Below are 22,004 nucleotides of genomic sequence, written 5' to 3'. Positions count from 1 at the left end.
GTTGACAGTCAGAAACATAAGTATAAATGTGGTACTTGTTTCCCTGAATAAAGCTACGTATTTCAAACTGAAGAACTCAAATAGTTTTAAATTTAAACTTATAGACATGTATTACATTGTTCATAGAATAACTTTTTCAGGGAAGTAGTTAAAGTTTTCCATTAATCTCACATTATAGACACATAATCTTTAATACTTAAATCCTGTCCTTTCCTAACAGTCCTAAGATAAGCAGCTTTGCTTCTCACATCCATCTTGCCATGAATACATCTTTCCTGACAGTTCTGATATGCAAATTTAAACCCAATTCCAGATGGAAACCCAAGAAACCTCTCATTAATGTCAAATATAAGAGTCCAACCTGATTTTTCTGGTTCCTTATCTTCTTCTATGGTTTGCTTCATGGCTTCCCTTTGCTGCTGAAAGCTTTTCCCTAGTAAATAGAGAAGAAAAAGAGTGAAACAGTTAAGACAAAAGGATAGATGAATTTTTTTTTTTTAAAATTAAGGGATGACACCAGAAGTTAACTGTTCATTTATATTCCCTTCTGAATCCTCCTGCCACTACATAAGAGTATGTCAACTATGATTATAAGCTCCAAATGTTTAAGGTGTTAAGTTTCAATGTGGCTCTCACTCAATCCTAGGACATGTATTACTAGACTACATATCATGTATTTGAAAAGATATATAATAAACAAAGGCTAGAAGTTTTAATAGTTCAGTATTTACAAAGCTTTCCATTTAGCATCTGCTATGTGGAAAGTACTGTGCTGGATCTTACAATGGTTCTGATCATTTGAATTATGGCAAATCAAACAAATTAAGAGTAATCTTTCCAAAATTACATAAAATTCATCAGTTTTTGATTCAAAGACACCATTCAATATATTCTCTTACATTTACTGTATTTAATTCCTCTTTCTTTGTATGTATGTATATGTTTTAAAGATTTTTCATTTCTACCTTAAGCTACCCATGATAGAAATAAATGAAAAAACCTATTATGTTTTTCCTCTTAGGATTAAGATTTCAGTATAGGCTTTCAAGGTTTCTGATTTTCATCTTATTTTCAGAGATTTAACTTAGAATCAAGTATATTTTTTCTGAAGGATAAAAGTGGTTTTAGTTAGAAAATTCTGAATTAATTTCTACTTTTATACTTTATTTTTATATCTAATTCTTTCCAATTCAGGCCAGAGATTCTTAAAAAAATCAATAAGCAAATTCCATCTATGTTGGAATAATCTGTTGAACTTAGGGCATTTTATAAGACCACAAGCAAAAAAGGTTAATATTGAGTTTGAGACACATAAAAAGCATTAAGGAAAATCAGGTTATCTCCAGAAATTGTACAGCCTGATTGTGTTTCTAGATAAAAACAAGTAACTATGGCTAGAGGGAAATTTTTAACAGCATTAAACTTTCTTAAAAGTATGTGACTATAACAGATCTAGAATATCTAACAATAATTTTAATAATTTACATATTAAATATCTTATTATACTTCCCTTGGTTCTATTTCCCTCATTCTACCATACCCACGTCCTGAGAACTGTAGAAACAATTTGTAGGAAAAATTACATCTACATATCTCATTCCATTAAGTATCATCTTCACACTTTAGAAGAAATATGTTTCCATAATAATCTTAATGTCCAATATGAGCTAGTTTTATTTTAGTATAGTCTAAATTAGAGTTTTCTTCAATGAAAAGATAGATGCATCTTATTTCTACCCTCAGATATCTTAGAAGAGATCAATTCAGCAGTCTTACTCTTTTGATTCTGAATAAAGTCACACATCTTTAACAAATTCCTATCTAGATATCAAGTATGATGCGCCAGTTGATAATCTACTGCTACAGTATAAGTTTTGTTGCCTTGATGTTTCTGTTGTTCAATACTATGTTGCCTTGAAAACAGGGTTAATTTCAATGCACCTACAGTGAACAGTAGGACAAATGGGAGTGGTTGATGAGATTATATAATCCCATTCTAAAGCCCAACAAACTGGTCAGACTTACATCCAAGATATTTGTATTACAGATACAACATAAAAACCCAACAAAATGAAAAAGTACATCATTTTTTAAAAGACATAAAAAAGTGAGTTTTTCCCTTTGAAGATTTGTATTTTAAATGTGTTTTTAAACTTTGTACTTTCTACCATACTGTCTTTTACCTGGAACGAGCCCAGCTAGAGGCTGATTATCTTCATCTCCTTCCCTGTAGGCTTGCCACCAATTTGGATCTTCTTGACTGATTACATGAAGTATATCCCCTTTTTGAAAAGACAGACCTAACTCTCGACATGGAACATAAGGGTCATCTGAGGGGTCGTAGTCAAAATGAGCCTTTACGTGGATCTAAACAATAAAAAGGGTAAAAATAAGGACAATAATGAAATGGCAACACAATGTTTAGCATAAATGTGAGCGTTGTAATTTTTCATCAGCACAAAGATATTACGAGTTGAAAAAAATCAAGGTTCATTTAGTTATTTGAGGGCAGAATTGTTTTCAGGCTCATCTGTTTTCTTCAATTAAGATAGTCCTGTTGATTGCAAACATGTACAAGAGTATGCAAAACACTGCACTGTTACTGCTAACAAGCTGAGATGCCAATAGGCCTTAAAACTTTGACAGAAGCAGAAGGAATGTAATAGAGAGTCCCTCCCTCTCCATTCCTGACTTGTGAAAACAATGACTCTGCAGTAAGGTATGTAGTTTCTAAACCACTATTACCAGGAAAGGTAAACTGTAAACCTCTCCACATCTGTCACCGAAGCAGGTGAGTGTCAGTTTCCCTGGTGCCATCATCTCTTCTTGACCACACTGTCAGTGCGACTGTGTCTTGATTGCTCAGAGTCTATTCTAAAGGACTATGTCTAGGTTCATATATAATCAACCCCAAACTGCTAAAATTATCAAAATCAAGTTTATAACCAATTCCTATCATGTTCTGTATGTAGGCATTGAAATGCTGTTAGTGCTACAAGCTAATATTTTTGCTAACTATACTTTGCACATCTAAAACCTGCTATGCTCTCACCACTAAAAATAGGTAAGAATTCACATGAACCTTATTAAAAGCTCAATTATTTCCTACAGTATTTTCTCCAATATACTTCTGTAAGTTATAACAAAGTATTCTTACTTCTTAAAAGGTATAAAGGAATCAATATTCTCCTTAATTCCTCTATCTGTAATTTTTATCCAACCTGGTCAAGTGGCATGTGGCATTTCCAAAATCTGCAGATATATGAAATCTGATAAAATTGAATTTTAGAGTTATACAGGGTAGTAGTAAGTCAAAACATAAGCTGAGAGACTGGGTAAAAAGATTATACAAACAATCTTATAATCTTGGCATAAGAAGCATATAATATATAGGATGATTAAAAAAATCTCTGCTTGTACTATTCCTATTAATCAATAATGCTTCCACATCTGTTTAAATTGTTGCTTTTTAGCTAAACAATCTTGGAAATCTAAATATGAAACTATAGGCATCATTTATTGTGGTGGAGAGTTCATTTTATTATCAGGCTTTTCAGAGATCTATGAAATCAGACTTCTTGTCAGCCTGATGGATGATTTTATCAAATCACTTTCTGAAATCAATACCCAGCATGCTGTTTTCAAAGTGTTTTGCTCAGAACACTTACTAGGATGTTTATTAAAATACTGACTTCTTATACCACATCTCAAACTTTCATCTGTATTTTAATTAAGTTCCTTGGATAACTGCTGCATACATGCCATTTAAGATGTACCCTAAAATCTTAGGGAGTTACTATCCTGAGGGAAACTAAATAGACTAGTGAAGATGCTATATCTAAGTCTATGACCTTTGCCAGAGGCAGGCAAAATCACCCAGAGATGTTTTTCTCTCTACTCTTGCTTAAGTCTTACCCCTTGACCATTCAGATTTAGTTGGTTTGGAATGAGGCCCCTCATGTTGACTGGAAGAGGAGAAGAGAGGACATACTTTGTTTATGTGACAAGTTTATTTAGTGCTGTTTAAAATGTACTCTAAAACTGAGAGCAAAGTTTATTTCACATCAAATAAATTAACCATCTGACTGAGTTAAAGTCTGAGTACTGCCTTAACACATACTATGTGACTTTTTTGTGACTTCTATCTATATATAGGCATGTATTGTTTTATTGTGTTTCACTTTATTGCATTTTGCATATATATATATATATATGTAAATTGAAGGTCTGTGGCAACCTTGTGTTGTCAGATGAAGGTGAGCATTTTTAAGCAAAAAAGTATTTTTAAATGGGTGTATATATGTTGTTTATTTAGACACAATGCAATCGTACTCTTCGCAAACTACAGAACAATGTAATTATAACTTTTACATGCAATGGGAAACCAATAAATTTGTATGACTCATTTTATTTCAGTGATCTGGAACTGAACCTGCAATATCCCTTAAGGATGCCTACAGGCATTCCACCGCAATTCTTATCAGTTCTAGAAGTTATGTCCAGCAGTCTTACCTCTGCAGTTCAGGGTAGTGGCTACTTTTTTTCCTTTCCTATACAAAGGAAAACAGTCTCTCCTTTTTAAATGAAGGAGAGACTCTGACCCCTACAGGAAAGCTCCAGGGCTTCACCATGGAGTAGCATCAGTACAGTATATCTGACCAAAACAATGTTTGGTTTCTAATTCAAACAAAATCATTTGTTTAAATTTTAAATGACAGGGTTGTTTAGACACAATTATCTTCCACCCCAACATTTTTCTCTTTGCCTCACTGGTGGCTCAGTGGTTAAGAAACCACCTGCCAATGCAGGTTTGATCCCTGGTCTGGGAAGACCCCAAATACCTTGGAGCAACTAAGCCCAAGCGCCACAACTATTGAGCCTGTGTTCTAGAGCCCAAGAGCCCCCAACTACTGAAGCCTGCTTGTCCTAGAGCCCGTGCTCCACAACAAGAGAAGCCACCACAATGAGAAGCCTGTACACCACAACTAGCGATAAGCCAATGCAGCAACAAAGATCCAACAAAGTCAAAAACAAATAAATACTAAGGGCAGCATCAAGAAGAGCCTTTGCAATGTCAAGCAACAGTTTTTAAATTCCTCCTCTTCATTCTAAGATTTCTCCTCTCTGATGCCCATTCAAGAAGGAATAGTTTTAAAATAATTTTATTTATTATTTATGGCTGCACTGGGCCTTTCTCTAGTTGCAGCGAATGGGGGTTACTGCAGCTCAAGGGCGTCTCATTGTGGTGGCTTCTCTTCTTCTGGAGGACAAGCTCTAGGGCTTGTGGGCTCAGCTGCCCTGCAGCTGTGGGATCTTCCCTGACCAGAGATCAATCCGGTGATCCCTGCATTGCAAGGTGGATTCCTAACCACCGGACAGACCACCAGGGAAGCCCAAGAAGGAATATCTTTACTCGTTCTATTCCATATTTAACAGGAAAAATCTGGGGTGTCTGTGGGTATTCAATTGATGTTTAGTAGTAGGTACACAAAAATATGAACCTTAGGGCAACAGCAAACTTAATAAAGCAACTGTTTGAACCTGAAAAGAGATGTCTATCTGTTCACTGTCCATACTGTTCACTGAAATTATTAATATTTTTCATCTTCTGATAAAATATATAAACATTTTACTGCATTATAAAACTTAAGATCTTCTTCCAAATGAGAAAAAAATTAAGGTGAAAATTATATAATACATTCTATACTTCTAAGAGAAAAGTATATTGGATGGTAGTGGATCCCAATCTTTTCTTTCAACCTTATCTTCATAGGCTGTGAATAAACCTTAACCTATCATTTTTTAAAATGTTTAGAATTTTTTGCAAACACATGAAGTATATATAAACAGACTGCTCCCTTGACCTGATCTCCCCACAATAAATACAACTACAGCCTAGATCTCTCTGTAGAATTCCAGAATGATGGCTCAGTGGTAAAGAATCTGTCTGCTAACGCAGGAGATGCCGGTTCAATCCCTGGGTCAGGATGATCCCCTGGAGAAGGAAGTGGAAACTCACTCTAGTATTCTTGCTTGAGAAATCCCATGGACAGAAGAGCCTGGCAGGCTATAGTCTACGGGGTTGCAAAAGAATCGGACATGACTTAGCAACTCAGTAACGTACTTAATTCTATGGATTTGATATCTACACCTGAATGCCTCTCTGGTAACTCCTCTTGATTTTTCTCCCCAAACCAGTTTTTCTTCCACATCACCCTTCAGTAAGCAGCACCACTATTCATCCAGTTGTTGAAGCATATTTGCTTCTTCCCTATCCATTACTCTCCACATTCATTAAAAGGTCCTGTCATTGCTACTTCCAGAACATAGCTTGCATAATTTTCTCCAGTGCCACTGCTATCATATTTAAGCCATCATCATACTTTATATTGGCTTCAGCAACACTTTCCTAAATCTCCTTGCTTCCATTGTTGGCTCTAGTAATCCAATTTCTACCTAGCAGCCAGAGGAGTTTTGTTTTTAAACACAAATCAGATGTTACTGTATTTGAAATCCAAACTCCCTGCCATGGCCAAGAACTACCTGACCTGGCCCTACCTACCTCTCAAGCCTCATCTCTTAGAATTCTCTCCCCACCTTTCTACTCCCTCACTTGGCTCCACTCCCATGGGTTTTCCAAACACAAAATTCTTTGGAAATTATACCTGAAAGTTCTTCTGGCAGTTAACAGGCTTGTTTTCATCTCATCCTACCAGGTCTCAGCTTCATATTGCCTTCTCCTGGAGGCCTTTCTTGCCAACTTTATATAATCAATCCCACACCTCTTTTTTTATTCTCAGTGTTTATATTTACTGATTGCCATCTCAACATTTATCCCAAAATATAACATGTTCATTACTACAAAGTGAGCATTTATTTGCACAGTGCCTAGTACACAAATGGGATAAAGTAGATATTCATTGTAAGGAAAAAATCTATTTGGGACCCTTAATATTTCAATTATTAATACCAATGGGGTAGTGGCTAATTCTATGCTTTGTATCCCTGAACTATGATTTTAGCATTCTACTAAGTCTTTAAATTCCCCTAAAACTACATCTCTATCCTCCCAGCCCAGACCCCCAAAAATCAAGAGACTTCAGTCATGCTCCCAGTCTTTATAGAGTTATTAAGTCTCCTATAGGGAGAAGAGGGGATTTTCCTGGTGGTCTGGTGGTTAAGACTTTGCCTTCCAATACAGTAGGTACAAGTTCAATCCCTGGTCAGTGAGTTAAGATCCCACAAAGAAAGGCAATTTCAAAGAATGTTCAAACTATCGCACAATTGCACTCATCTCACACAGTAGCAAAGTAATGCTCAAAATTCTCCAAGCTAGGCTTCAACAGTATGTGAACCGTGAACTTTCAGACGTTCAAGCTGGATTTAGAAAAGGCAGAGGAACCAGAGATCAAATTGCCAACATCCACTGAATCATAGAAAAAGCAAGAGAATTCCAGAGGAACATCTACTTGTGCTTCATTGACTATGCTAAAGCCTTTGACTGTGTGGATCACAACAAACTGGAAAATTCTTAAAGAGATGGGATACACTTTACCTGCCTCCTGAGAAACAATATGCAGGTCAAGAAGCAACAGTTACAACCAGACAGTCAAGACAGTGTGGTTGTCATGGGTCAAGCAGGGAGGAAGTGATGAATAAGCAGAACATAGAGGATTTTTAGGGCAATGAAACTATTCTGCAGGTTATGATGGCAGATATATGTAATTATACATTTGTCAAACTCATAGAAAATACAACACCAAAAGTGAATCCTAAAGTAAACTATGAACTATGGGTAATAATGAAACCATCGATTCTCTAATGTAACAGATACACCATTCTGATGTGGGATGTTGACAGCAAGGGAAGCTGTGAGTGTGTGGGGGCAGGAATTATGTGGGAACTGTATACTTTCTGCTCAATTTTGCTGTGAACCTAAAACTCCTCTCAAAAATTGGTTTATTAATTAAGAAAAATGTAAACAGTAGCCATCATAAAATAAGGGGCATTAAAAAAAAAATCACTTACTACTGTTTCCTTGGCAGGAGGAGGCTTGATCTGTTGACTGGGAATCAGAACAAATGTCAAAGTACCATGCATATCAGACTGCAACAGAAAAAGCACATTATTTTAAAAAGCTGTATTTATGAAAATCATTCCATGATCTTACAATCAACAGTTCCTAAGCTGGACTATACTGGAACCTCAAGGAAACTTAAAAAAGAAACTGGTAAAGATGAATCCCATTTTATCAGGAAGCACAAATTACCCCTTTTGTGGACTCCATTATATTAGAGCTACCCAGGCATATGGCATGCAACAATTTTGGTCCTCTGGTCCACTGGGGAAAGCCACTTGGCCCTTAAGTCTTGGGTTTTTGTTTTCCATTCAGTTTAAGTTTAGGATGATTCCACAGTGAAGGGCTGGAAGATATTACAGCACTTCTGGCTTATCTACTCTGACATACATCGATTTTAGTACAGTAGAATTTGAAATGGTAATCGTGACTAGGATTAGAAAAGTGATGCAAATATACAAATATTCTTACTTCCTAGATGCTTTGTCTCTGTCATTCATTCTATATTCTAACTGCACATAAGTCTTACTTCTCTAGTATTTTCCAGTACAGTTGGCCCTCCATATTCATGGGCTCCATATCTGTGAATTCAACCAACTGCAGATGAAAAAAACATTCCAGAAAATTCTAAAAAGCAAAACTTGTTTTTGCCATCTGCGGACAACTACTTACATAGCATTTATATTGTATTAGGTATGATAAGTAATCTAGAGATTATTTAAAATATACTAGAGGATGTAAGTTACATTCAAATACTATGCCATTTTATGTAAGGGACGTGAGCATCCATGGATTTTGGTACCCACAGGGGCCCTGGAACCAATCCCCTTTGGCTATCAAGGGACAACTGTACACCACTGCCTGCCTTGTTCAGATCCCTCCAGCCTAGACAGTAATCACACTTACGGTCCTGACATAGTAGGGAGCGGTACTGAAACAGTACTCACTCTAGAGATAGCACCCAATAAAACAAGGTCTAAGAACAAGAACCACTGGCACTTTGTGCTTCCAAAGCAATGAATGGGACCAGGTAAAAACAAGAATGTGAGGATGTTTTCTAAATCTGACAACAAATGTCCGCATATAGGAGGAATTCTAATGTAACAACTGATATTAAGTAAATAAGACTATAAATGTGGTTTATGAATATATATGAGGTGATCATAGACTGGCCTCAAAAGTTGACTCTAAATTGCTGCCTGATTATACCAGCAGTCTAATAGAACTTTCTGAGATGACAGAATTCTGATCAGTGGACTGGAATTGCAGAATGCCATGTTCGTTAATCTACACTGTAATATGATAGCCATTAGTAACACACTGCTCTTGAACATCTGAAATGCGGCTACTGAGGGCTTCGCAGGTGGCATTGGTATGTTTAACAACCCACCTGCCAATGCAGGTAGATGTAAGAGATATGGGTTCGATCCCCGGAGGAGGGCATGGCAACCCACTCCAGTATTTTTGCCTGGAGAATCCCATGGACAGAGGAGCCTGGCAGGCTATGGCCCATAGGCTTGCAAAGAGTTAGACATGACTGAAGCAACTTAGCCTACATACATGAATGAGGAACTCAATTTTAAATTTTACTTAATTTAAATAGAAATAACCAGCACATGTAGCTAATGGCTATTATAGTGAACAGTGTAGAACTATACCATTGTTATTATCTAATACTGTTAAAAAAGCAAGGATCAATTGTAGATAATAAAATGAACAAAAAAATCATGAGGGTATGAACTTTGTTTTGTTACTGTTTCCCTAGCAGCTAGCACATAGGAGGCACTTAACACATATATTTTGAATGATTTAATGAGTTATTATTAGTGATTTCAGAGGCAAATAAAATGTACCTAACAGTATAGATAAAATTAGTAGTGTTCCCACAAGAATAAAGTGCTACTAGTAAATATTGTGGAAATAATTATATGTGAAAATTATGCTAGAAATTATATAGATATCTTAACAGTTATTTTTAAAATGCTTTTAAAATATTTATTCTGAAGTCTACTGAAGGAAACAATGTTTGAGACTGTATCAATTATTCTTCTCCCTGTGTCAACTTACCAACAAGTCAAAAACCTCATTGACATCTTTCCCCCGAATTTCAATGCCATTAATTTCCAGAACTTCATCTCCTTCATGTAACAGACCACTTTTTTCTGCAGCACCCCCTTTAACTATCCGACTAATGATGACAGAATCCATTTCATTACGAACTGTAGCACCCTAAAAAAAAAAATTCAAGTCAAATTTTTTTTAAATGCATTTTTATTTCCTCATTTTTAAATTCTTACTTTTCTAGCTAACAATATTAGCCTTCATTTATCTGGAGAAAAAAATTTATTTACATACAGTAACCATGGCAATAAGTCTGAAAGCTGATCATTTCCTCCACATTTTCTGCTTCGGAAGCATTCTATTTGTTAAAATTCTAAAATCAGACTTTTGAAGCATACAACAGCATAAAAATGCACTTGCTCAAAAATAAAGTGAAAGCATATAATCAAATTTGTTCTTTATATGGTAGATGCTATTCAAATGGTTATACTATATTTAGGTACAATTAGTGAACATGACTTGTAACTGAAAATCTTTTTAAATTCAAAATATCATGAAGAGATGAATACTAATCTGGTTAATAATAAAAATATTAAATACTATAGCTGTATCCAATTCACATTAAAATGTATTAAATATTTATGATACAAATCAGAAGCAAACTGAAATATACATAGTCAAAAAATGGAAATCTGAATAAAGCTTAAAAGTAGACAGTTTGTAACACTTTTCTCCTGAATCTTTATTTTAAAAATTTGTCATAACTTTTCCAATTTCTTTTTTTTTTGGTGGGGAATAAAACCTCATTACATAAACTGCCTTTTAATAAAATACAGTCCCTATTTCATGTACCATATTATGCAAGAAAATTTAAGATCTTAGGATTCAAGACTATTTCTCTGAAAATAAAAAAGAACAAAATTAAGGTAATAATAGCAGACTAACAGAAAAAACATTTACATATAATAACTACAAAATATTAACATTAAACAAAGCATACTTCTAAACATATGTGAAGTATGTCAGTAATTACATTGAATGAAATGATCACAATTTCTAACTTGTTTTTTTTTAAAAGCTGGAAGAATAATGAAGCAGATTACCTGTCCCTTCTTTGTTCAATTACTTCACAACCTATTTTTTCATCAAATTATGGATGAGAAAAGATGAACAAATTCTTCTCAGCCTAATAAGGAGTATGAGCAAGAACATAAAAGAATTCCAAAAAATTAGCCTCAAAAGAGAGAAACTACCAGAAATGTAAAGGGTCTTCAATTATACAGAAGATCTCCCTGTGGAAAGGATCTCGTATCAGAGATGTGGAACACTCACCAATGGAATATCTCGAGCCTTTTCTATACGAACTATTTTTACAGTTTCTCCTCCATATTGGCCAACACTTTCATAAACTCTCTCATCTGTAATAGGCTCTAGCTGCATTTCCTGCTCAGCAACCTTATCATGGGCCAGTAAAAGTGCCTGTTTCAAAGAAACCCAAAGCATTTAAAGTAACAACATGACTTATTTCTGGAGAGAGATTTTAACCTAATCATGTACAAAGTCTCCTGCTCATTAAACATTTAAAAGTGCTATATATATATTCAGATCTGTTTCCAAATAAAGTACAGATGCAGCTCTGTATCTTTTTTAGCTAACTAACATGTGTTAGTTACACTAAGAAATACTCTAGGATGAGTTATGAAAGTCTAAAATGCTTATTAAACTTCATAAAAACAGAATCACTTTAAGGGTCCAACATTATAATTAAAATTTACAGAAAAATATAACCAAAAAGGAGAAATTTGTAAATAAGTTGTTTCAAAAATATTGTGGTTAATTTTAAGTAGAAAAGTATATAATCCAACAATAATTACTTTGTGATGTAAACAATCAAAGCTATGTTTTTTTAGTCAAAGATACAGTTTTTCCAGTAGCCATGTATGGATGTGAGAGCTGGACAGTAAAAAAGGCCAAGCACTGAAGAACTGATGCCTTCGAACTGTGGTGCTAGAGAAGACTCTTGAGAGTCCCCTGGACAGCAACAAGATGAAACCAGTCAACCTTAAAGGAAATCAGTCCTGAATATTCACTGGAAGGACTGATGCTGAAACCTAAGCTGTAATATTTGGCCACCTGATGCGAACAGGCGACTCACTGGAAAAGACCCTGTTGCTGGGAAGACAGAAGGCAGGAGGAGAAGGGGACGAGAGAGGCTGAGATGGTTGGATGGCATCACTGACTCAATGGACATGAGTTTGAGAAAACTCCGGGAGATAGTGAAGGACAGGGAAGCCTGGAGTGCTGTAGTCCATGGGGTTGCAAAGAGTTGGACACAATTGAGTGACTGAATAACAACAACAATCAAAATAGGCTACATAATATTTGAGCTCTTTGTTAGTCCAAGAGACTGATTCAAAGTGATACTGAATGCTGGAAAAACCACATATATAATGTTCTGTCCATTTCCTACCTGAATATGTGGAGCATTCAGCAGAGCAGTTAATTCTTGTCCTTCCTTCTGGTGAACTGGCTTCAAAACAGTTTGTACCTAAGAAACAAAGATTATTCCTAGGTTACAGAAAAATATGACATTTGTACAGATTTTTTAAAAGGGTAGGATTTAAAATTGTAAAAACTATTTATTTGTGAGACAGAAAAGCACTAGAAAGAATTATCATTTTTAAAATGTTTTTTCTCAGAATTTTCAATCTTACCATGATTGACAATAGCATTTTTATTTATGACTATGAATGAGGCATTTCCTTCTTGAAAATTTCTGCAAATATATTATAAAATAGACTAATAATTATATAAGAGAAAAGCTAGTCTAACAGTTATGCTATTTTATATTTTTAATCATACATTTATGTAACTACATTTTCAACCAGAGAGGATATTTTAGAGTTAGATTAACAAGATAAATTTATATGAGAGTGACAGAATAACCACTATACTATAATGAATTATATTAAAAATTTTCCTCAAGTCAAGCAATTCTTCCACTCTTAGTATAAACTCCACTTGATTATGAATTTCTTTTAGCCTGTTTCCTTACTCATGGCTCTTAAAAGATTGAGATAATCCATATAAACTGCTTAGTACATTACCTAGCACACAGTAAATTGTTATTTTAATATATTTTTAGATGTGAGTTACTCATATTTTAAGATTTCTATATTAATGTTCATAAAATGAATTGACCTCTACTTGGTGAGTATAGTCACATATACTGGTTAGCTATTTGTTGTTAGTATCTAGATTATATTATCCAAGTACAATCAGATGGGAAATAGTCAATATTTATGTGTGAAAACAGTTTATTTAACCTATGTTCCCTAATGTTTTGAAGGAGTTTGTAAAATTATCTGGGTCTGGCAGTTTTTTGAGGAGTAGATTTCTTTCAATTTTATCTACTGTTACTACTTTTTTCAGCTATCTGTAAGTCGCTTTTGGCAATTTTTATTTTCTTACAAAAACCACCCAGGTGATGGCACTTTCATACTTAACAATATAAACTTATAATTTGTTACAATTTATGCTTTTATCTTTGCTAACATTAGTGTTTTTTTCATCTAACTTGTCAATGGTTTCTCTATTTTCTTGTTCTCTAAAAAAAAGAAACTTTTAATGTTAAATCTATTTAAGTAATCTAATTCCTTTTTCGGTTTTCACTTACTTCCCCTTCTAATTTCTAATCACGTGAACTGTATGTTCAGTTGAATTATTTTCAATCTTTTCTTCTATCATAAATATTTAAAATTTGCTCTGTGGGCTATTTTTCCTCAAATATTATATATGTTCTCATTATCAGTATCTCTGATTCTCCTCCTTTTTCTATCCCTACTCCAGTACCAAAAAGAGCACTTTGTAACAATGCAGATTAACAAAAGCAAAATTATCACCATTGATGAAAATATAGAAATAAATTAATATATAATTTTTTAATAAAAGTTAACTCATGATTAAAATAGGAATCCAGTAATTCTCTAACAACTCTTATGGTTATTTTAAATAATTTTTAAAGTAATTTCCCTATTGAACCTAAGATAATAATTTTGAGACTAATCAATTTGAGCACAAGTAGATCACAGCAATGACAGCATCAGAACTAGCCTGTTCTCTAGTTTTGGCACCTAGAAAAGGATGTTTCTAAATATATATTGGGTTCTATATGTATTCAATACAAGTCACAAATCTTAGAAGTTATGTGTTTATAATAACTGATTATCCAACATAATTTAATCTCATCAGTACTGATTTATCTCAGTTTATAATGTATACTGCTTAAAATAAAACTATACTAAAAGTATTAAAAAAATTTCCCATTTAGCAATTTAGAGAAATATTCCTCTTACTATCTAAATATACAGCCATATAAATAAAACCAATGCTCTTCTTTTCATGGAACTGAGTCTTATTTCAGAACTAAGTATACTTTTTTTTTCAGGATAAAATACACGTTAAGTGAATTTTTCCTAACACATAAATTATCAACATGTGATGAGTAGTAATTAATTCTAATGAACCTTAGAGTCACAGCAGTATTTTCCAAGAATACTGCCTCACTACCACTAACAATTACCTTGTATATGTCAATGAGATATTCAGAATACATACCTCCTGTGCAAGATCTTGTGCATTGGAGATAAGAGGAAATGGAGGACTGGCCTTGTTCATGTGTACTGTGACAGCATTGTGTATCTTAAACGCATTCTGGAAATCTTTATTTTGTACAAGTTGTAAAAGCAGTGAAATATCCTCCTGGCTCTGAGAATCTACCAAGGTATGTTGGATATGTTTAAGTGAAGAAAACAAGTCTTCCACTTCTAGTAGGAGAAGGAAAAGGTATCAAAAAATTAATTTTCCGTCTTAATTCCACAAGTGTTTTAAGATAAAATTTCTTGAATCAATAACAATATAAGTTTTGGAAAAAAAAACTTACCTATTTTTTGAGTGTCAAATCACTGTGATTTTACTGATTTTTAAACCACCAATAGTCCCATCACTTACAAACAACTTTAAAAAATTCTCATGGCATTTCCTTTTTTCATTTAACAGGACATTTAGTTTTCCCACATCATCAGTCTTTACAAAAACATATATAATGGCTCCTTGATGTTCCATTACATGTCTAAACTAGAACTTATAATAACCATTAGATTAAAATGAGCATTCAGGGAGCTTCCAATTTTTTGGTAGTGTAAGTAATAAGCATTTCTGTACATAATGATCATTGCTGTGTAAAAATATGTCTGAGATTCTGATGTTCCTTAAAATAATTCCAAGAAATGGCATTTTAAAATACCATTCTGACATTTTAAAAGCCAAAGAGTTTTCTAGGGAGGTTTTATTAATTCACATCCCATTACCAATATTCAAATATTATCATTTTTAAAACCCTTCCATTTCTTTAACAGGGATGTTGAAGCTTACTTGTATTTACCAAGCACTTCTGTGGTCCATAAGAACTCTTATGAACATACGAGTCTCCTAAGATGATACTGAAAAACTGGGGTATGTGTATGTTTGCATGTTCCTATTAGTGTCCATATGTAGCACATACATTTTTCTTGAAGGAGGTTATTCCAAAATGGGTAAGAACCACATGTTGCCTCTTCTCTGACCCCCAACAGGTAGATATGTGCTCATGTATACACTTTGTCACATTGCGGGAAATAGTTTTCTAATTTTTCTGTCTGATAATTTTATTTGTGGTAACTTTACTGTAGATATTTTTTGGCTATTATGTGTTAAAAATAATCCACCTATTCCTGTGTGATTTCTCTCACTGTCTCTATGCTTATAAACTTCTTCCCCAGGTCATTAAGTTTATAAGCATAAACAGTGAGAGAAATCACACAGGGATAGGTGGATCCCCTGGAGAAGGGAAAGGCTACTCACTCCAGTATTCTGGCCTGGAGAATTCCACGGACTGTACAGTCCATGGGGTCACAAAGAGCTGAACACAACTTTCACTTTCACAGGTCATTAAATGTTTACCCACATTTAAAACTTATGGGTTCTATTCCACAGGTAACTTCAATCCATCTAGAATTAATTTTGTATAGATTTGAGGGGAAATTTGAACTTCATTTCTTCCAAACAGTTAACCAATTATTCTAACAACATTTATTGAATAATCTCTTCTTTTCTACTGATTTATGATACAACCAAATTCTTATATCTATCAGGGTCTGTTTCTAGTCCACTGGTTTATCAGAACTGCAATCTTCTTCAAGTAACATTATAGTCTACACTCATATTGATTGACATGACAAAAACTTGCGCATTACTTTTTCAAAAATGTTTTGACTTCAAGTGAGCTACAAAATCATTTTTAAGATGCCTCCTCCCTATCTCCTATGTAGCCAAAAAGAAAAAACCTACTGAGATGCTGTCTAAAATTAAAACTATAAATGATTCTGGAAAAAACTTAATAGTAGCTACTGTCTGTGTACATCTGTGTCTTATATAGTCCCATGAAAAATAATAATTGAAAAAAAACCCTCTTGGTTTAAGTCTGTTAGTTTTCTTCATATAGGGCCTGCAGAAAGGTTATTAATTCTTATATCCTACTACTAAATAGTAGTTAAATATTTTATAGATTAGAATAGCTCTTTTAATCAGCTCTTCTGAAGTTCCCCATCTTCCAACCCTCACCCCAAATCAAAACTGCTGTAGTTCTCAAAAAAAAAAAAGTTTTCCAGTAACTTAAAATGTAGCCCCCCCCCAAAAAAAAGACAGGAAAAAAATCAGAAAGTCAAAACAGTCATCTGAACAACCTACAAAGTTGTGATCCAGAACCAAATAATTAGCTATAAGTTAATGATTTATCTACAAGAGGAGACAAAATATAGATAGGGAAAACTGAAAGATGTTGATCAAAGAGTACACACTGTCAGTTTTAAGGTGGATAAATTCTGAGGATCTAATGGGTAGCACGGTGATTACAGTCAATACTGTATTGTATACTTGAAATGTAGTGAGAGTAGATCTTAGGCATTCTCACCACACACACAAAAGGTAAATATGTGAGGTGATGGATGTGTTAATCAACTTAATTGTGGTATATTTTACAACATCAGATTGTACACTTTGGATACATAAAATTTTTTTGCCAACTGTACATCAATAAAGCAGTGCTGGGAAGAATATGGCATCAGATTTCATCAAATTCAAAGAAGTTACCACAGAAATTACCTAAGCATATAAAGAATTCTCAGAGTATGAAGAATTCAATATCCTTAAAGTATCTTTAGAGTAGCAATGGCACCCCACTCCAGTACTCTTGCCTGGAAAATCCCGTGGATGGAGCAGCCTGGTAGGCTACAGTCCATGGGGTCACTAACAGTCGGACACAACTGAGTGACTTCACTTTCACTTTTCCCTTTCATGCACTGGAGAAGGAAATGGCAACCCACTCCAGTATTCTTGCCTGGAGAATCCCAAGGACGGCAGAGCCTGGTGGGCTGCCGTCTATGGGGTCGCACAGAGTCAGACACGACTGAAGCGACTTAACAGTAACAGAGTAAAACAGGAAGACATTTTAAATATCTTAAAAGGAAGAAGAATTACAAAATCAACAAAGCAGCTGACTATACTCTCCTGAAGACTATAACCTTTCTGAGTAGATTATGGGATTTCCATTTAAAATTTTACTGTTTAAAGGGGCTTAGCCTGGTTGTCAGGGCAATGAGAAAATCAGAAGCTTCAGATTTCACTGCTGACAAATCAATAAGCAACTTTAGTCAGCCCCAAAGGTAACAATCTCCCTACTGTGTCTCTTCAAGCCCAGGGAGAATTAAATTTTTAGAGGCAAAGGTATTTCTGCATAATCTCTATGTACCAAAACCACCCACAAAGACACTAAAATATGGATATTAAAAATTTTTAATCTGTAGTCATACCTTTCAGCTATTTAACTACTGGTACTATTTTGTTACACTATATAGCCTTTCAGACATTTAAAAAATGCTGGTCTTAACCACAGAGACCACATTATAAATGCTGTTTTGCAATCTGATATTTTCCAATGTCTACAGAATAAATTCTTAGCATAAAATTACTTATCAGGGCTTCCCTTGTGGCTCAGCTGGTAAAGAATCTGCCTACAACATGGGAGAGCTGTGTTCAATTCCTGGGTTGGGAAGATTCCCTGGAGAAGGGAAAGGCTACCCACCCACTCCAGTATTCTGGCCTGGAGAATTCCATGGACTGTATAGTCCATGGGGTTGCAAAGAGTCGGACACGACTGAGTAACTTTCACTTATCAGATAATAAAAACATTTAAAACTTTTATACAGGTTGCCCAACTGCCCTCATAGATTTGTACTAACTCATACTGTTCCCATCAAAGAACTTGAGTGCCTGTTTCTACAAACAGACCAAATTTTTCATTTTTGGTGATCTGGTTAGGAAACCATGCATTTCTTTATCCAGTAGTCAGTTTCAATGTATTTTCACAAGGTGAACAGTCATTTATATTTCTTTTTCCCTCAATTTTCTGCTTATCTTTTGACCACTTATCTATTAGATCTTTTTTTCCTTAATGACTAGAATTACACAGATTTTATAAATATCCCTGCAGGCTTACGTAGAACATACTGAATATAATTTTCTTGCTATATCAGAACAATGGTTTTTTAATCAAAGGTATTTATGAGAATCAGGAAATTTACAAAGATACTTATGTCCTGAATTCTACCTGAAACACAATCAGAATCCCCTGTCATCTTTAATTATATATATATACACCTATATATTTAAGTTGATTATGTACTCTCAAGAACCAATGACTTACACGCTTTATTAACAGCAGTTGTGCAGTTCTAGCTGTAATATTTTAAGACATGATATACTTGGGAATAACTAAGGTACCCAAACCCATTTTCTTCTGTATTAAATAACCTTGATTGCTGTACTGAATTTTTGTGTCTGCATTACAGATATTCTACTTCCTCCTTTGTGACAAATTCTTTTATTGCCCTTTTTCACTTCTGTGGTAAACACAGCATATAATTTTCATTTTTAGGATATTTTAAATATATGTAAGTATCCCAAGGAAAAAGGAAAGTAAGATAGGATAATCTAAACTAGAAATGGCTTAATGAGAGATAAAACTAGAGATCACTGACCTTATTTCAGGAGATCAGATAACAGTTGAGATGCTGAGATTTTGCATGGACAGGAAATAGGCAATTTTTGTGGTTAGTCCAAAAGGGATGATTGCTTTCAAGTTCTAAGAAATGAGTAGCCTTCTCATGTTAATAGGAACTCAGGTAAGGAATACGGTTCCAAAGAAAGATAAAATCTGGTCAATCTGTCCAAATTGTGCTCATACTGAGGAATTCAAAGACATAAAGACCATCCACGACAGTTTAAAATCCAGGAAAAAAAAATTTCAGGGTCAAACTGGAAATGTCTTTCTCTCAGGAAGTCAGGGACCAACATAAGATCTACAGGGCTAGGACAGATCTTACTTACGTAAAGGCTTTTGGGAGAACTTAAGGACTATGCCATGTGCCAGAAATTACAAATTTAACTGGATTTCACATTCAAATTTTGAAGGTTATCATCAAGACCAATTTAATCTTGTTAATTATTATCCTTTACAATTCCACTAACCTTTATGAAGTCTTACTCACATTTTTTGTTGTTTAATTAGTAAAAACTGTTTTCACTGAAATTATCCCTTTTTAGAAGTTATCTCCAGACTTAGTACATCAGTCAATGTTGCCAGACTACATTGAGATCACTTGCACTTAAGCTCAGCTTGTACAATAAAACATCACCAACCATTATTGAAAAACTACAAATATGTGTTGTTGTTGTTCAGTTACTAAGCCATGTCTGACTCTTTGCAACCTTGTGGACTGTAGCACACCAGGCTCTTCTGTCCCCCACTGTCTCCTGGAATTTGCTCAAATTCACGTCCATTAAGTTGGTGATGCTATCTAGCCATCAGATCCTCTACCATCCCTTTCTCCTCCTGCCTTCAATCTTCTCCAGCATCAGGGTCTTTTCCAATGAGTTGGCTCTTTACATCAGGTGGCGTGATACAAATTTGGCCTGAATTTCACATTGGTCACTGCCAATACTGAATAGAAAGATTTAGAACAATATCTATATTATAGGCATAAATACATATATTTTAATCCTCCTAAAATCTGACAAATTTTTCTCAATTTAGAAAAACCACCAAAACCTGAGACATACATAGTTCAGATCAAATCTCTTCAGATGCAGAAAATGAAGTCACACACAAAAACGGCACCTGGGTGAAGAAATGTTTTTCTTTGACTTCCAAGGAAATGCTTTTCCTGCCATGCCAAGGGATTTTAAAAAGATAAACATTATTATTATTTAGATTTTAGGGCTTGATTGTGATACGTCATTTATCTGCTTTAGAAAAGCTGACCTGAGATGTCTTTTCACCTAATACAGAATCATGTAATGTACACTGACTAGCATTTAGAGGTGCTTACACATTCTACTTTACCATTATCTGTAGACAGAATTTCTTCTAGTTAACTGTGTCTGTATATGTTCACACATATAAGGCACCCCCCAAATGCTACTTTTACAATACTGTTGCATTTATTACTACTATTTTCACCAAGTGTCTTGTGCTTTAAGTATTTTCTCAGAATATTTTATTTCAATTCTAACATAAGCACAATAATATGCTAGATAGTATACTGGGAAGGTTCAGCAAAAGAAACCAAAACTGCAATCTGTGAATGTAGACGCCATATAGCTTTTTGAGAAATATTGTAAAAACATCTTTGATTGTGTAGCACCAGCCTGGATAACTAAGTTAGATAGCAAATTTGATAAGTGTGATTTATGTGGACAGTTTTCATAAAAATTCCGTATCTGCTTTCATGGCCAATTTTGCTAGAAAAGTTTCCAGATCGTATTCTTAGGCAGGAAAGCTTCCTCACATACACTCACGCTTCAGGTTCAAATAAATTTCCATTAAAAATGTTTAATGAATAAACAGAACAGATTAAGTTACCAAACACTCAGAAGTTTTTAAAACTTCATTATAAGTAGCTTGACAGAAGATATGAACTAAACCACATGTAGTTAAAGAAGTATCTAAGAGAAAATATGAAACACTAAATGATAAAAACTTATTTATAAAGAAACATTAATTTCATCAGTTTATAAATTTAACAGACATTAAAAATTATGCTGCCTCTGTTCAATAGTTTTAAAGTCACATAGAAAGCAACAAATATCTATCTATATTATTAGTCTTAAAATATTGATTATAATGAATTTTATTAGAAAATTCTGAATGGACTTCTGATAAAGGGTCTTTTCTTTGATATTAAGTATGATGTCACAAAGAAAAATAATTGCTAGCAATATCTACTCAGGGATTCTCATTTCTGACACATTCATTCTAGTTTCATAAAAAAATTATTAATTTCGAAAGGTATTTTGTTGTAGGTTTAAAGAACTTTGTTTTTATAGTTTTTAAAAAACTTTTGTTTTTATATGGTATATCTTTAAAAGCACTTCATGTTACTCAAGAACAGCACATTTTCTACACACTTTAAGAAATGTTCCATTGTCTGATGCAGTAATTATATATGATACTTAAACAAAAACCACTTAAGTTATTTGAAATTCTGTGCAATTCCAGAGGAAATGAGAAAAATCTAATCAGATGCAACTAAATCCATTCTGTCAAATACGTACCTACTTCTACAATAATGATGAAGATAGACAACAGAGGACAGACTATAGAGAGAAGAGAGATCTCCCTATAGACAGATCAGAGGCTCCCTTCCCCATTCCCACACACAATAAGCACAAAGAAAAAGAACCGCATGGTTCTTTACGCAGAGAAGTAGAG

The 22,004-nt window shown here is 34.2% G+C and overlaps 1 protein-coding gene across 6 annotated transcripts in view; it reads right to left on the bottom strand.

Annotated features, from left to right (window-relative positions):
- Nucleotides 1-22,004, bottom strand: part of PALS1 (protein associated with LIN7 1, MAGUK p55 family member) — a 74,894-nt gene that overhangs the window by 12,311 nt on the left and 40,579 nt on the right. For all 6 annotated transcript variants that reach the window (XM_081513423.1, XM_081513426.1, XM_081513421.1 and 3 more), the window contains exons 4-10: nucleotides 14,756-14,964; nucleotides 12,609-12,686; nucleotides 11,471-11,617; nucleotides 10,145-10,306; nucleotides 8,029-8,106; nucleotides 2,184-2,367; nucleotides 362-433 (exon numbers count right to left, since the gene is read on the bottom strand). In XM_081513423.1, coding sequence (XP_081369549.1) covers nucleotides 362-433; nucleotides 2,184-2,367; nucleotides 8,029-8,106; nucleotides 10,145-10,306; nucleotides 11,471-11,617; nucleotides 12,609-12,686; nucleotides 14,756-14,964 — 930 coding nt within the window. The remainder of the gene's footprint in view (nucleotides 1-361; nucleotides 434-2,183; nucleotides 2,368-8,028; nucleotides 8,107-10,144; nucleotides 10,307-11,470; nucleotides 11,618-12,608; nucleotides 12,687-14,755; nucleotides 14,965-22,004) is intronic.

The sequence above is a fragment of the Giraffa tippelskirchi genome, chromosome 7 (genome assembly GCF_054371585.1).
Source record: "Giraffa tippelskirchi isolate mGirTip1 chromosome 7, T2T-mGirTip1v1.2.pri, whole genome shotgun sequence".
Taxonomy (NCBI): Eukaryota; Metazoa; Chordata; class Mammalia; order Artiodactyla; family Giraffidae; genus Giraffa; species Giraffa tippelskirchi.
This window is presented reverse-complemented; position numbering and strand designations above follow the sequence as displayed.